The following is a 16,663-nucleotide window of genomic DNA, read 5'->3' on the forward strand; positions in this document are numbered from 1 at the left end:
GGTTTTAAATCCTAGCCATGTACTATTTTCATTCTGTTTTTATATCAGTGCATTGTATATGATTAGTGTTCAGTTAATGGTAAACATGATAGCATCATCAAATTTATTGTGATTAATTCTTTAGATAGAATTTGTTTGATGTACTTATAAGTCATGTAGAAAAAAATTCCTTGTCTGAAAATTAATTTTAAACAATCACAAATCTGAAAAAAAAATTGCAAATTACAGTTGATCAGAATGTCAAATTAATAATTTTTAATATTCCAAATTGTGATGAAAAGGCCATGCTTCGAAGATTTCTGCAGCTGAAGATCAGAAAGCTTATTGATAAATAATCTACTAGCAACTAAGCCAGGTTGCATTCAGAAGAACAGATAGTTAATTGTCTTCAGTTGGTAAAGGCTCACTTTAATTAAATTTATTTAAATTGTATTATAAGACATTTCAAAGCTGTAATTGATGGCCTATGATAAATATGGCCCTTGTTAGTGACTTGATCTCTACCTCTTCCTTTCTAGGCTTGATAGAGAAGGTAACAACTGAACTATCCACATCCATCTACCAGCTCATCAATGTCTATTGTAACAGCTTTTATGCAGATTTTCAGCCTGTAAATGTACCCAGATGCATTTCCTATCTAAATCCCGGGCTTCCTTCCCACCTCAGCTTCACAGTGTATGCCGCACACAACATTCCAGAAACCTGGGTGCACAGGTGAGTGGTGGTGAGTTTTTCACAAAAGGGTTCATTTTCACATAGCTTCTAAGTAGAATGCAATTTGTCATATTCTTACATGCAGAAGCAAAAATGTCATAAAATTTTGCAATTAATCAGCATAGGTTTATCCATATTCTTAAAATCACATTTTACATGTTTAGATTCAAAATAAATATTTAATTTTCTTTCTTCTTTCATTTTCCATATTTAAACAATTGCCGTTACCAATATATCATTGTGGAAATAGAAAATACTCATTCTATTTAGTGGCTGCTCTAAAATTTTCTTTTTCATGTTTGGGTTTAAATGGCTAATGCCAGTTAAGAAAACATAGTAAGACAAAAACACATATACATACAGAGAGATGGAGAGTCTTCAAAAATAGAAAAAAAATCACTCTGATCCTCATCAGGTTTCAGTGGTATTTTGCAAGAACTGTACCTTGATAAAATGAGAATTAGCCAAGAATTATTTGCGTTTCAATAGAAATGAATGACAATTATGCATGGAATATCACCAGATTTTAAGTTGACTCTACTATGTAGTATTTTCTTCAATAACATAATTACAGTAATATAGAGATAATTAATTAAAGTTGATAAGATAGTAATTTGGTAATGGAGTTATTATACTTACTGCATTTAGCATCTCAAGGAAAAACTGAAATAAATAATTTCAGTAAAGATTCAATTTTTGGCCGGAAACAGTGGCTCACGCCTGTAATCCTACCACTTTGGGAGGCCAAGGCGGGCAAATCACTTGAGGTCAGAAGTTCAAAATCAGACTGGACAACATGGTGAAACCCTGTCTGTACTAAAAATACAAAAAATTAGTGGGGCATGGTGGCACACACCTGTAATCCCAGCTACTCCGGAGGCTGAGGCAGTAGAATCACTTGAAACCAGGAAGTAGAGGTTGCAGTGTGCAGTGAGCCGAGATAGTACCACTGCACTCCAGCCTGGGGGACAGAGTGAGACTCTGTCTCAAAAAAAAAAAGCAAAAGAAGATTCAATTTTTATCTTGATCTGTATTTTTTAAAAATAAACTGTATAAATCTTCATAGAGTAAATTAAAGAGGAAATTTTACGTGTGTATACAAAAAAACACTATCTACGCACATATTTGTTTGGAATCCATGAAGTAATATTTCTATTCTTTTTCCTTTTTTAATTTTATGAAAATTTTTAAAGGGCTGATGTATAGTAAAATACATTATTACTCTAATTAATGTTTTCTTTTAATTTTCTAACCAACAATAAATACTCCTTAGTTTGAATTCCCATGGAAAATTTCTATAGCCAGATAAATACAGATAAAGCTATATGTATAGGGCTTGCATTTATACATGTGTGTCTATATGTAGATAGACAAGGATAAATATATATATAAATATATACATAGGTGTGTAAATGCAAAATGTAAAATAAATACATATGTGTGTAAATATACATATGTGTACAAATGTAAAATGCATAGGAATATAAAAAAGTGTGCATTGATGCATGTGTGTGTGTTTGTGTATGAATGATCTAACTAACTCTCCTTTTTCTGTCTCTATATAGTACCTATGTGTGAGTAAAAATAGAACATTTTTTAATATTGTTATATGCAGGTAGATGTGTACGTATGTACATATAATTATAAATATAAAATAATGCTTTTCTGCAAATGTTCCTATAATCAATAAGTAACTTAGGGCTCTGATGAAGAAAAGAAAATCATCCCAGCCATTCATTACTAGAACAAACTATAAAGGGCTGGACACAGGGGAAAATATGAAGCTATTCCTCTCTTAAGGAATCCATAGACCAGTCAAAATTCTTTGGGAAGAGGCTCCGGTACGATGTCTTATCTCATGACAAATTATATCTTTATTGTAGATTTTCTTAGGGACCTAGCACGTAAGTTATCTATTAATACATAACAAATTACCCCAAAACTTAGCAGTTTAGCACAACAAACTTTGATGAGTTCACATTCTGAGGCTCAAGAATCTGGGAAGCAGTTTTGCTGGGTGGATCTGGCTTAAGGTTTCCCATGAGTTGCAGTCACACTGTTGACTGAGACCACAGTCATCTCAAGCTCACTGGGGCTGAAGAATCTACTTCTAAGGTGGTATTGATGTGGTTAGTGGAAGACCTCAATTCCCCATGGTGTGTAGGTGTGGGACCCTCAATTTCTTGCTACTCAGTTTTCAACAAATGTCCTCAGGCCATAGAGTTGGCTTCTCCCAGAGCAGATGATCCAAGGAATGAGAGAGAGTCCATGAGCAAGGGAACTCCAGAGACAGAAGGGACAATCTTTATAATCTAGTATTGGAAGTGGTATACCACTACTTCTGCCATATTGTACCCTGTGGGAAAGCGTGATACAAGGGTTCACATACCAGGAGGCAGAATCATTGGGGGCTTTCTGGGAGGCAAGACACCTGGGAAGAAACTAGGCCAGAGGTATCCAAAAGCATACGCACTGACAAACTGAGGGGGTAAAATAACAAAGTGATAGCTTTCTAGATGGCTTTAGTCAAAATGACCGTAATTAATGTCAGCAACTGAAACTAATTTGTTAAAGTACAAACTTAAGGTACAAGACTCTACAATAAAAAATAGTGAAACATTCACCATCAAATCTAAGTATTTGAAACTGATTATCATCTACTCCACAGATGCCTTCAGGGAACACCCCACTCAAGCTATCAAAGACAAATGAGAATGTATCTTACTTAGAATAATTTGATTAAACAAATTCTTTCCTTGATTCATTACACTGATTAAGAACTCATTCATATTTATTCTAAATTTCTCATTATAGAGAATAGAAATTTAATTACTTAACTTTATCCTCTCTACAGATCGAAAGTGCCTTTATCTCACTCAAAGATGAGATAAATTTATCGTTTTGTGTATATATTTCATGATGCTCATTATCTTAATAATAGCATATTATTAGTTCTCCCCCAAATCACCTTTTACAATGTCCGTGTGACCATGCACATTTGTATGTAAGACTATGGTTTTTAAAACTCTAGTACCCAAAACATGTCCTGGCATGCAATAGGCACTCGACAAAGATTTGTTAAAAATGTCTGAATAAAATCCCTTGAATAGAGAAGTGAGTCATACTTGGTGTGTGAGATTGTTACATAAGTCTTGAGAGCAGGAATATTTAGTCCATGTCATGGTTATTACTGAGGGCAAAAATATAAGCTGAGCTGAAAACTATAAAGAAGCAATGGCCATAAAGGAAGGTAGACCAGGAGATATTCCAAGGAAGCCAAGAAAATATTACAATAGAGGTACAAAGCTAAGTGCCTGAGGTCAAGAGGGCCAGCATCAGTGAAAGTGAGTCCAGAGCAATTAGTGGCAGTGTAAGAGTGGTTTACTAGACAATTGTTAAAATGATTTTTAGTAATGATTAATAAGAGTGCAGCAGAATCATATTGTTATATGAGATCATTAAAAAGTCAATAAACATTATTTTTAAAAATCCCTTAAGTCACTCATAAAGTATGGTATCATTACTTGATAAATAGAATGCAAAAATAATTATGCAAAAAAGCATAATATGTACAGTAATCCATATTATGTAATAAAGCATATCTATGCAAAAATGATTGACAGTGCTTTCAATTATGGGATACTGTGTGCACAGGGGCAAGCTGAAATTCTTTCTCATCAAGAGGATGCCCTTTTTATGGGGAAGATTCGAATGGCATATAGAGGTTTCTTGTCCCATAACCTTTGCCATTAAAAGGTACATGTGTGCAGTTTATGTCTTCCATTCGTGTCACTTAAGTCTAATTTATAAACTTGGTTTATCATATTAGCACATTAAGGAATGTGTGGGAAACAGGCACAATCTTTCAATATAAATACTGATGCATATAGCAACCAAACATTGGCATATAGACCAACATAATGGACTGTGAACCTAGAGCATCATTAAATATAAAGTCCTGACATGGTATTGAAATATTCAATTCACCAGAAAGATGTAACAAAGTAATAACATTGACAGAAATCCAAAGAGAGTTTGATGGGGCTAATACGATAGTGGAGGATACCAATATTCCTCTCTCAGGAATTAATACATTAATGAGAAATTAGGAAGAACACAGGAGTGAGCCAATATAATTAACAAGCTTGACCCAATAAATATATATTGTATTTACAGAAAATAATTGGGAAATACAAATTCTTCTCAAGCACATATAGAATATTTATTTTAAGTGACCAAATGTTAAATAGTGGGCAAATTTCAAATAACCTATATAATAAAGATCTCATCCACTTTCTGAGATGCAATTTAGAAAACAGTAACAAAAGATAAATATATTTATAAATTTAAGTATGTACTTTTAATTTTATTAATCAAGGAGTTTAGAAAACATTGTAACTTAAAGGTAATAAAAATATATAATAAAACATATGGAATGTGGTCAAAGCTATCCTTAAGGTGAAAAATATAGCCTCACATTCATAAATTAGAAATAACAGATTAAAAATTAATGTGGCAATCATGCCACCATTTCCTCTATGCCATTTTGCTTTGTTTTGTTCAGCTTATAAAAATCAAGGATAATAAAGAGGAAGAAAAATCTTCTACCAGCATTCTGGTAGAAGAAGAACAAACAAGTCCTAGATCCTCTGATTCATCCTCATCATAGTACTTACTATTAACTGAGCACATTCTATGAGTTTTGCACTGGGAAAAATACTTTACCTGCATTACAGTTGGCCCTTGTTATCTGCAAGGGATTCGTGCCAGGACCCCTGGAGATAACAAATGTCACAGATGCTGAAGCTCCTTACATAAAATGGCACAGTATTTGTATACAGCACATGCAAATCATCCTGTATACTTTAAATCATCTATAGATCGCATATAATACTTAGTGCAATGTAAACTATGTGAATACACTCATGCATAGCTTATGACTTGGGGAATTATGTTCTGAGAAATGTGTTGTGAGGCAATATAGTGTTATAACCACCTGTAGTCTTTAGGACAGTAACATACTGTACAGGTTTGTAGACTTTGAGCAATAGGCTATCCCATATACCCTAGATATGTAGTAGGCTGAGACATCTAGGTTTGTGTAAGTACACTCTGGGATGTTCACATAACAATGAAATCACCTAATGATGCATTTCTCACAACATATCCCTTTGTTTTATTTTTATCGTCATTCCAAAGATATTTTTGACCTGTGGTTGGTTGAATCTGTGAATGCATAACCTAGGGATACAGAGGACCAGCTCTGTTTTATTTAATCCTCACACCAGTGACACAAGAACACTATCACACCCATTTTGCAGATGAAGAAATTACAGTTCTAGAACTAATCTACGAGAACTCCAGATGTCCTCTTTCTACTCTAAAGTCCCTTCTGTTTACCACAGCAGAAGTGAGTATACTTCAGTGTACTTGATCCTTAACTGGTTACTAGAGTTGATACTGAAACAGGATGGTTCCCATGACCCTTTTAAAGGACTCATGAAGGGGTTGGCTTGTTTAGTCAGCCTACAGCTCTCAACCCCTCATGGGAGAGGGGAACACACAGGTGAGTGGGTGCAGGGGCCAGGACAAGTGCTTCTGGGTGCTGGCAGGAGTAGAACTCTGTGTAGCCCCATGGCAGTGTCTGGGAGGGGTACTCAAAATCCCTGGAGCCCCAGAAGGCATCTGTTACAGTGCTCTTTTGGCTTTGCCATCTGCAGATGACTTAAGTGTTTAACAGCTCAGTGTGACAGCCCTCTGCATCCCGAGCTCTTGTTCGGCATCAAGGAAGAATCAGGTCACATGAACAAATCGAAGATGGTAAATGCAGGAGATTTTATTGCTAATGGAAGTGGGTCTCAGCAGGATGGAGAGCTAGAAAGGGGATGGACTGGGGAGGTGGTCGTCTTCTTCTGGAGTTCAGCCATCCCTGGCCAAACTCTTCTCTGAGGTCCTGCCATCAAGCCACCCCCCTGAAGTCAAGCTGCATCTTTCTGATGTCAGAGTGCTACTTCTCTTCTTACCTTCTCTGCCATTCTGCTGCTCTGCCATTCTGCCACTCCACCGCTCGGCTGCTTTGCCACCCCTCTGCCAACGGAGCCTGGGGTTTCTATGGGTATAGGATGGTGGGTGGGACAGGCTAAAAAGCAACATTCATGTAGGAAAACAGGAATGCATGTTCTCACTTTGGGCCGCAGGTCCAGGTGTGAGGGCTTCACCAGGGACCCTACCCTTTTCAGCCTGGTATTTTCCTGCCTTCTGTCCATATCACTTTCCCCCTCTGAAGAGGCACATCTTAGTGCCGTTAGAACATGGAAGATGACCAATCTTAGCTACTTCCTGCTGACAGGGGGCATCGTTTTTGGGGAAAACGGCAGTCAGATTCCTCCCTAAGGTCTACCTGAGGGTCCCTGACTAAAGGGAGTCATTGTCCAAGGCTCCAGTTGCCTGACCATTCAGAGTTTGATGGCCTCTAGGCAAACAAGAAAAAAAAAAAAAAAAAAAAAAAAAAAACTTTTACAAGGTTAAGTATGCATGAATCAAATATGTGTATTATACAAGGAAAAGATCTAGTGCCAAAGATTACAGAAATAAGAAATGAAATATGCTGACAACATTGTACCCCAAGCTGTTTCACTTTGGTGAAAGAAATTAAACCTTGTATGGGAGCAGTTAAACTTTATAAGAGGGATAACTATTCTTGCCACATCTGTAGCAGTCAACAGGTACACCTTGAGAATTCTGGAGTTTGTAGGTTTGCATGGTGGCCATTAAAACTTCTGCCTCTTTCTTGTGTCCCCCCATCTCTACTGTAAAAACTGAGTTGGCCACTTTCGGGAGGTCCTCTAAAGTACTATCTGTTCCCAGGGCCTGTTTCTGCAGCTTCCTCCTTATATCAGAGGCATCCTGAGTATAATAAATGTATCCTTTATGGTTCTTTTTCCCTCACCAGAATCAGAAGATGGAGATGTGTGCTTTACCAAGGCCTCTCTTAGCCTTTCCAGAAAGGCAATGGGATTCTCATCAAATCCCTGGTCTACCATAAATAGCTCGATATAGTTGAGAGGCTTGGTGCAAGTCCTACCTAAATCTTCCATTATGCACACCTGAAAGTGTCTCTTCTTCCATTCTCCCATCTCATCATTGAGATCCATTCCAGGGTCATCCATTGGTCTGCACCTCTTTCATTTGGATAAAGTTTGGCACCTTCCCTGATCATATATGTGATATAAAGCTCATAACCAAATCACTCTGTCACTTGCAGAGCAGTCTGCTTCTCAGTGTTAGTCAGGGTTTGATTTAAAAGTAACAAAACTCCCTTCTAGGAGAGTTCAAGTACTTGGGTCAAATTCTGGAAAGCCTCTATATATCTGTCAGGGTCATCTGAAAACTTGCCAAGATCTCCCTTAGTTTGCCTTAAGTCCTGGAGGTAGAAGGGAACCTGGACCTTACTGGGGCCAAATTCAACAGGCATTTGTGGAAGGGGCAAAAGTAAGACTGGGGCTTGTCCAGGGTGAGTATTTCTAGGAGGGGGCAAGCAGGAGAGAGGATGGGGAGAACCCAGAGGAGCAGGGCCGAAGGGAGCTGGCTCCCCTGCCGGAGGTGCCTCTGGGGTTTGTTTCTTTAGTTCCCTGAGATTGCCCCTTGCAGCCTCTCCTGAGATGGCCAATAGGAGGGGTGGATCAATTCCACACTGTTGGCAAAGGTCTGGATTGCCCTGCAAGGTAAAGAAAGCCTGTGCATATGGGGTCTCAGACAATTTGTCCTTGCATTTACAGAAAAGTTCCAACTGCCAGATGGTATCGAAATGAATGGTTCCTTCCTGAGACCAAGCCAGTCCTCATAATTTGACCAAACCTTTGTGCAAATGGCTAATAGGCATTTTTCCTCCAGATTCTGAGGGTCAAAGAGTCCCAGTGATTCAGGATGCACTCTAGAAGAGTATAAACTCGTGATGGTGAAGATAGTTGGTTACCCATTCTGAAAGACAAGAAAATAAGCATCCCCTCATTTCCCTTCCTTCTTTCAGCAAAAACTCAGGTGTGAGGAAGGGGAAGCAGGCACTGCCCCTTTCTCTTCTGTCTTCTTATCCTCAAGTCCTGGTGACCTTAGATGGATACCACCCGCAGGTGCCATTGCAGCCTGCACCCATGAAGCAGGGAGGTCCTAGAGAATAGGAATTATCCGCGTTCACTTATGCCTATGCCTCCATTCCCCCTACTGTCAGCAACCTTTGGGTTTCCCGGTCCTTATCTGTGCCATGGAGCATGGCATCCTGCCATGACATGGAGGCTTAATTAGCAGGAATTGGTCCTGCCCATTTACATTGTGCCTGTTTCCTTGCTTGGATCCCTCAGATCTTCTTTTCCTTCCTAGGGCCTCAACCTGAAGTTTGGAATCAAGTTGGGGACAAAAAAGTATTTCAGGGTCCATTTAGATTAAGTCCCAAATGGGTCCTGCCAAATTTGCTGTTATCAGCCAGCAGGGCTCACTCTTCTGTTGCCTCCCTATTGTAAGCAGAGTGCTGAGGTAGGAAAACAAACCTCTCACTTAGAAAAGAAAAAAGAACAAAAACAGTTTAAAGGGCAAATGGGGGTGGTCCAGGGAAAGAACCTCTTGCTCTCTACAAATAGGTTCCTTTAATCATTGTATGCCTCTCCCAGTTCCAACCGGGCTGAACTCCTTGGCCAGGGGAGGAAAGAGTCTATGGGCTTGTGGCAGGAGGGGACGGCATGCAGAGAGCACTGGCCAGCCGACTGCATGGGGTCCCTGGCCCCAAAGACTACCCTAGGGCCTGGGCAGCATGCACAGCTGATTCCCACCACCCACTTGGCTATTGGGCACAGCGCATGCATGCTACGGACATGCCCAGGCACCCAAGCCTGGAGGGGAGGGGATGAGAAGGGAACCGCCATTTATCTGCCCATCCCATTCACACATGTGTGGCCACTGGGGTTTGAGGTCACACCTCTAAGAACATATGGAAATCGTATTGTTCTGAGTTGCACATCTGATGGCTGGACTAAACATACATTCTGCCTAGTATCATTGCTGCAGCTTGTAGTAGAACCCTTAACATTATATAAGAAGACCTAGGAGCCATTTCAAACCATAAAAGAAGGAAGGAAAGATATCAAAAGAAAACTTTGGGGGTCTTGGCTGATGCCTTGACAGACACTTGGGGAACAGGTCCAGTCTTGTGGCCTTCTGGCAATACTGAGGAGTGGCCTTGGCAAGAGGCCTTCGGTTTCCCCAGGACTTTATTCCAGTCCTACATGACAACTAGACCTCCATGAAGGGAAACAGAGCCAACATTCCTTTTACCCAAAAGAAAGAGAGAGATGGCAGGGCTGCATCCTATCCCCTGCAAATGGCATAGCTCAGAGGAAAGTCTGAGGACAAGGAGAGACAAATCCACATTTTGCTTACCTTCTGAAGTATCCTGGGCAAATCCCCAGATGAAACAGGACAGTTCCCTTGATCCCTTCACAAGATTCATGAAGGGGATGGCTCATTTACTTAATCCATAGCTCTCAGTGCCTCACAGGAAGGGGAGTATGCCAGTGATTGGGTGTAGGGGCCAGGACAAGTGCTTCTGGGTGCTGACAGGAATGAACTTCATGTGGCCCTGTGGCAGCATCTGGGGGGGTACCTGCAATCCCTGGCACCCCAGAGGGCATGTGTTACAGTACACTTTTAGCTTTGCCATCCACAGACAGCTTAAATGTTTAACAGCTCAGTGTGACAGCCCTCTGTATCCTGAGCTCTTGTTTGGTGTCCAGGAAGAATCAGGTCACACGAACAAATTGAAGATGGTAAATGTGGGGGATTTCACTGCCAATGAAAGTGGCTCTCAGTGAGATGGAGAGCTGGAAAGCGGATGGAGTGGGAAGGTGGTCTTGCCCTGGAGTTTGGCTGTCCCTGGTCGAAATCTTCTGAAAGGTCCTGCTGTCAAGCTACCCCTCTGAAGTCAAGCTACTTCTTGCTGACCTCAGGCTGCTTTTTCTCTTCTTTCTTTCTCTGCTTCCCCTCTGTCAGTGGAGCCTGGGGTATTTATGGTTATAGGATGGGGGGTGGGGTGGGACAAAAAGGAACATTCGAGCGGGAAAACAGGAAGGCATGTTCTCACTTTGGGCTTCAGGTCCAGGCTTGAAGGTGAGGCTTTGCCAGCGACCCCGCCCTTTTCTGTCTAGTATTTCCCTCCCTCCTGTCAGTATCACTACCAAACTCTTTCATTCTAATTATCACTTTAAATTGTTAGGCAATGATACATATAAAAGATCAAGTTATAACAGCTATAAAAACTAAAAAAATATATCACAAAATGTTAAGAACATTTTGTTTTAAAAGACCTGTTTGCTGTTTAGATATTAGGTGGGAAAATATGCTACTTGCAGAGAATTTCTATTATATATATGCATATATATATTTTAAATTAATGTTGCTTTTACTTATTTTTTACAAGATTTCATAGTTTTGTCAGGAGGTGTGTGTGTGTTTAATGTTGGAAAGCTCATCAGATATTGTGTACAAACATCTTTTACATTTAAGTTAAAAATATTCAAACACAGTATGTACTTTCCAGAACTGCCATGAAATATTAGCACTGTTGTTAGTTATCCTACAAATTCATTAAATGTTTAAAAATCTAATGCACATAAATTCTCCTTCAATTTAAAATTGCAAAGTGAATAAGTATTGTTAGAAACTTTGGCTCCAATACTGAATTTCACATTAGAGGTTTATACAAAAATCTAGTCCTAAATAATTTATGTTGACCAGAACATTAGTATATTGTTTCTTCTTTTTCAGCCTTTTAAAAATTGTGGTAAAAATATATAATATGAAACCTACCCTACTAAAAAAGTTTAATTGTAAAGTACAGTAATGTTAACTACATGTGCATTGTTGTATGGGAGATCTGTAGACCTTTTTCATCTTGCATGGCTAAAATTCTGTACCCATTACTCCTCTACCCTTTCCTTTTCTATCCCCAAGTCCCTAGTAACCAACATTCTACTTTTCGCTTTCATGAAGTGGTATATTCAGTATTTGTCTCTCTGTGATTGGCTAATTTCATTTATCTATCCTTTTCTATCCCCAAGTCCCTGGTAAACAACATTCTACTTTTTGCTTTCATGAAGTGGTATATTTAGTATTTGGCTTTCTGTGATTGGCTTATTTCATTTAGCATGATGTCCTTAATATTCATCCATGTTGTAGTATGACAGGATTTTCTTCTTTGTCAAGAGTGAATACTATATCATTGTATGTATATACCATGTTCTCTTTATTCACCCATTGGTGGACATTTAGATTCTTTCTACATCATGGCTACTATGAACAATGTTGAAACGAACATGGGAGTTCAGATAGCTCTTCAAGATCTTAATTCAGTTCTTTTGGATAAACACCCAGAAGTAGGATTGCTAGATTATATGGTAGTTCTATTTTTAATATTCTGTATCCCATTTTTTTCTGCTTTCATATTTATTATGTCTTTTCTTCTGCTAACGTTAGGTTTAGTTTCTTTACCAAACTAACATTTGCCAGTTCTGCTTACCAGAAGTGGTCCGCTAGGCACTTGCATCCCACACTTGGCTTTATGCCAGCAAACTGGGATTCTTATCCATTTAAAATGTAAGGATAATTTGAGATCATTCTTACCCCAAGATGTCTAATAATTTATGATCATCACATTGGATAGGGCATCTTAACTCAGCATTTGGTTCATCTCACAGCAGCAGTGCTGACCATGAACGTATCAAGGAAAACAGGTTAGAAATCTGACTCTCAGGACCCACTTAATTAGAAAGAGACCAAATTCTGAAATAGTGTCATACCTTCCTGCCACTGAAGCAGTCAGGCAAAAAGACAGGGAAAAACTTAATCCAGTTAAGAAGAATGCCAGGAAAAAGTTAACCAAAAAAAAAAAAAAAAAAAAAAAATCCTATCCTCAGCTGGTCATCATCATCAAAATCATCCTGTCCCACAAAATCCTCATCTCTTCCAGGAACCAAAGAAATAGCTTCAGCCTTGATTCTCATGACTTGATTATAAATTGGTAATGTTTACAACCACATTGTAAAACGGGGGCTTTGGAAAATTAGACTCATCATTGTAGTCAAATACATCATACTCTCTGCAGAGTTGATGCCATAAGATGGAGGAACCTCACCTGAAGCCTTCTCAGGTTCCTCAGGCTCTTCCTCATTCTATAAATGTTGGTACCTGCTGCTGCAGACCAGCTCAACTGCCACTGGTGCCACTAATGGCAACTCCATGGTGCAGCAGGCTACAGGGAAGGTAGGGCGAGTGAGCAAGCTGAACAGGTGCAGGAGCTGCAGCCTGGGAGTGCTGAAAGGCTGGAGGCAAAAGATCTCAGGTGGATCTCAATGGCAGCCACTGCACCTGGGCAGGATACTCTCCTCAAGCTGAGGCTGTAAGCACTGCCAATTCTGAGATGTTTTGTAATTGCCCTTTTGATTTCTTCTTTGAACCGTTGGTTTTGCCAGAGTGTGTCGTTTAATTTCCACCTATTTGTGAATTTTCCAGATTTCTTTCTGCTATTGATTTTGAATTTCATTCTCTTGTGGTCAGAAAAGCTAGTTGATATTATTTCAATTTTCTTAAATTTGTTGAGATTTGTTTTGTGACCTAATATGTCATCTAGCCTGGAGGGTGTTTCCTGTTTGCTTCAGAAGAATATGTATTCTGCTCCTGCTGAGTAGAATGTTCTGTATATATCTGTTAGGTCCATTTGGTCTATAGTGTTGTTCTAATCCTCTGTTCTTACCTTCTATCTGGATGTTCTACTTATTAAAAGTGGGTTATGATGTCTAGTATTATTGTATTGCTGTCTGTTCCTTCAGCTCTGTCAATGCATTATATGTTGGGTTCAGATATTGCTTTATATATTGGGTGTTCTGATGTTGGGTGCGGATATATTTAAAATTCTTGTATCTTCCTGGTCAATTTACCTTTTTGTCATTATATAATTTCCTTCTTTTTTTCTTGTTACAGTTTTTTACTTACACTTGGCTTTCGTGGTGTAAGTGTAGCCACCACTGCTCCCCTTGGTTACTATTTGCATAGAATAGCTATTTTATCCTTTCATTTTTTACCTATTTGTGTCCTTAAATCTAAATTGAGGCTTTTGTGAGTAGCATCTAGTTGGATCTTACATACTTTTTGTCCATTTAGCCATGCTGTTGGTTAAATGGATAATGTCTTTTGATTGGGGAATTTAATCTATTTGCTTTTAAAGTAATTGATAGTGAAGGACTTATACTATTACCACTTTGTCAATTGTTTTCTGTCTTGTAGCTTCTTTGTCTTTGCCTCTCTGGTTGTGTTTTTTAGTGTTCATAGAGTTCATAGAATTTTTTTTTTTTTTATGGTAATGACTTGCTTGGATTTTTTTGGTTGTGACATGTTTTGATTTTTTTCTGGTTTATTTTTTGTGTATCTTCCACAGGTTTCATTTTGTGTTCACCGTGAGTCTAATACAAAATATCTTGTATTTATAACAACCTTCTTTAAGCTGTTAACTTAAATTCAATCATATCTGAAAACTCTGTGCTTTTATTTCTCCTCCCACCACACTTTATGTTATTGATGTTACAAACTACATCTTTTTATATTGCATCTCCATTAATATATTGTTGTAGCTATTTTTGTACTTTTATCTTTTAAATGCTATACCAGAGTTAAAAGTAATTTATTTAGCACCATTACAGTATTGCGTATTTGTCTATATATTTACCTTTTCCAGTGAGTTTTATATTTTTAGATGCTTTTGTGTTTCTCTATAGCATTGTTTCACTTCAATTTGAAGGACAGTGTTTAGCATTTCTTATAAAGCAGGCCTTATAGTGAGGAACTCCCTCAGCTTTTATCCATCTCATAAAGTATTTCTCTTTCATCATTTTTAAAGGATGGTTTTATCAAATATAGTATTCTTTAATGACAGTTTTGTTTTTCTTTCAGCATATTGAATATATTATTTCTCTCCCTTCTGGCTTACAAAGTTTCTGCTGTAAAATACACTAATAAGCTTATGAATGTTCCCTTATACATGATTAGTCACCTTCTCTAGCTGCTTGTGAAATTGTCTTTTTTCTTTGACTTTTTATAATTTGATTCTAATATGTCCCTGTGGGGTCTTTTTGGGGTTCTTTTTGGAGTTCTTCATAGTTGGCATCCAGTGGGCTTCCTGAATCTGGATGTTCATTTTCTTCCCCAAATTTAGGAAGTTTTTGACCACTACTTTTTCAAATGAGCTTTCCTCCCTCTTTTTTTTTCTTTTTTCTCTTTCTGAAAATCCCATAATGATACATTGATATATTGGCCTGCTTGATGGTGCCCATTATTCCCTTTGGCTTTCTTCAGTTCATTGTGGGTTTTTTGTTGTTGTTGTTGTTGTTGTTTTCATTTTTGGCTTCTCTGGCTGGATAATTTCAAATAACCTGTCTTCAAGTTGACTGATTATCTCCTCTGCTTTATGAAGTCTGCCTCAGAATCTCTTTAGTATATTTTTCAACTCAGTTATTGTATCCTTTAGCTCCAAAATTTCTATTTGGTTATTTTTATAATATTTTCTATATCTTTGTTGGTATTCTCATTTTATTCATCCATAATTTTTCATTGAGTATCTTTATGATGGTTATTTTGAATTATTTGTCATGTAATTTATATATCTTTATTTTCTTAGAATTGGTTTGTTTTGTTCCTTTGTTTCCTTGGCTAGGTCATGATTCCCTGTTTCTCTGTGTGCCTTATGACCTTGTGTTGAGACCTGTGCATTTGAAAAAAACAGCTAACTCTCTCAGTCTTTATGGTCTGGCTTTACACTGAAAAAAGAAAAAAAAAAAGCTTCAAAAATAAGCCTGGCTAGAGATTCTGGGTGCCTTCCAAACTTTTTATATGAGTGCATCTTCACTCTGCTTGTACTTATAAATTCGCAATTAGAGGGATTTTGCTGGTTTCTGTCTCGTGAAGCTCATGTTTTCTTGCTTTTTCTGGTGTCTGTCTGTGGTACTGCAGGTTCTCTGGAATTTCTGAGAGGTGATCAGATTATTTTGTTTTCAGTACTGTGCTTCTAAAGTATGCTGCATCCCATCAGTGCTTCTAGTTGGATAAGACAGAAACCAGTCCCTCAGGCAAATTCTTTAAAAGCCGGAGTGTTGGACATATGCTCCTTTATTCCCCATCATTTTCCCTGACCAGGGAGAGGCTGACAAGGTATATAGGCTTTGTCCAATGTATCAGAGGACATCTGGAACATAAGAAGCCGCCCAACATTTTTTTGTTCTCAACAGTCTCCAGGCCTCTAGGGTATGCAGGGTCCTGTCAGTGCTCCAAGACAGACAAGACAGAAACTAGTCCTTCTGATAGTAGCCCCAAAACTGGAATGATGGACACACGAATCAACTCTTTTCCTACCCAAGGAGAAGCCATAAATTGCAGTTTTTAAAAAAATCATTCTATACTGAGTTATGGAGAGAAGCAATAGCAAGTACGTGCTACTAAAAACCACCATCTTTGTTTTCAGTGGCCCCTAAACTGGTGACATTTCCTGTCAGCATTTATATCCAGGAAAGACAAAAGCTAGTTCCTTGGGTAGCCTTGATGGTACTAAGTCTAAATGTTAGATGTATGTTCCCATATTCTCTTTCCCTCCTTGATGGGAAGCCAGAAGTTGAGAGTTTCTTTCTGATCATGCCACCCTGTGCCAGCGAAGAGGCTCTGGTGAGTGCCACAAATTTTTCTACCAACTTTGACGTGGCTGGTTTTGAATTCACCTGGGGTACAGGAGCCTCTTAACTGGTTTCTGGATTTCTTACAAAAGGAATCAGTCAGCATATTGTTGAATTTTGCTCTCCATGAATAAAGGAAGGTCTTAGGGCCTCCTATTCCACAGTCTTGTTGACATACCCAGCATAAATTC

General features: G+C 38.5%; 1 protein-coding gene across 1 annotated transcript in view; it reads left to right on the plus strand.

The window, feature by feature from the left end:
* Nucleotides 1-16,663, plus strand: part of PIK3C2G (phosphatidylinositol-4-phosphate 3-kinase catalytic subunit type 2 gamma) — a 383,353-nt gene that overhangs the window by 62,321 nt on the left and 304,369 nt on the right. Inside the window, 1 exon segment of the mRNA XM_007967793.3 lies at nt 519-714. Coding sequence (XP_007965984.3) covers nt 519-714 — 196 coding nt within the window.

Source organism: Chlorocebus sabaeus, chromosome 11, assembly GCF_047675955.1.
Source record: "Chlorocebus sabaeus isolate Y175 chromosome 11, mChlSab1.0.hap1, whole genome shotgun sequence".
NCBI lineage: Eukaryota > Metazoa > Chordata > Mammalia > Primates > Cercopithecidae > Chlorocebus > Chlorocebus sabaeus.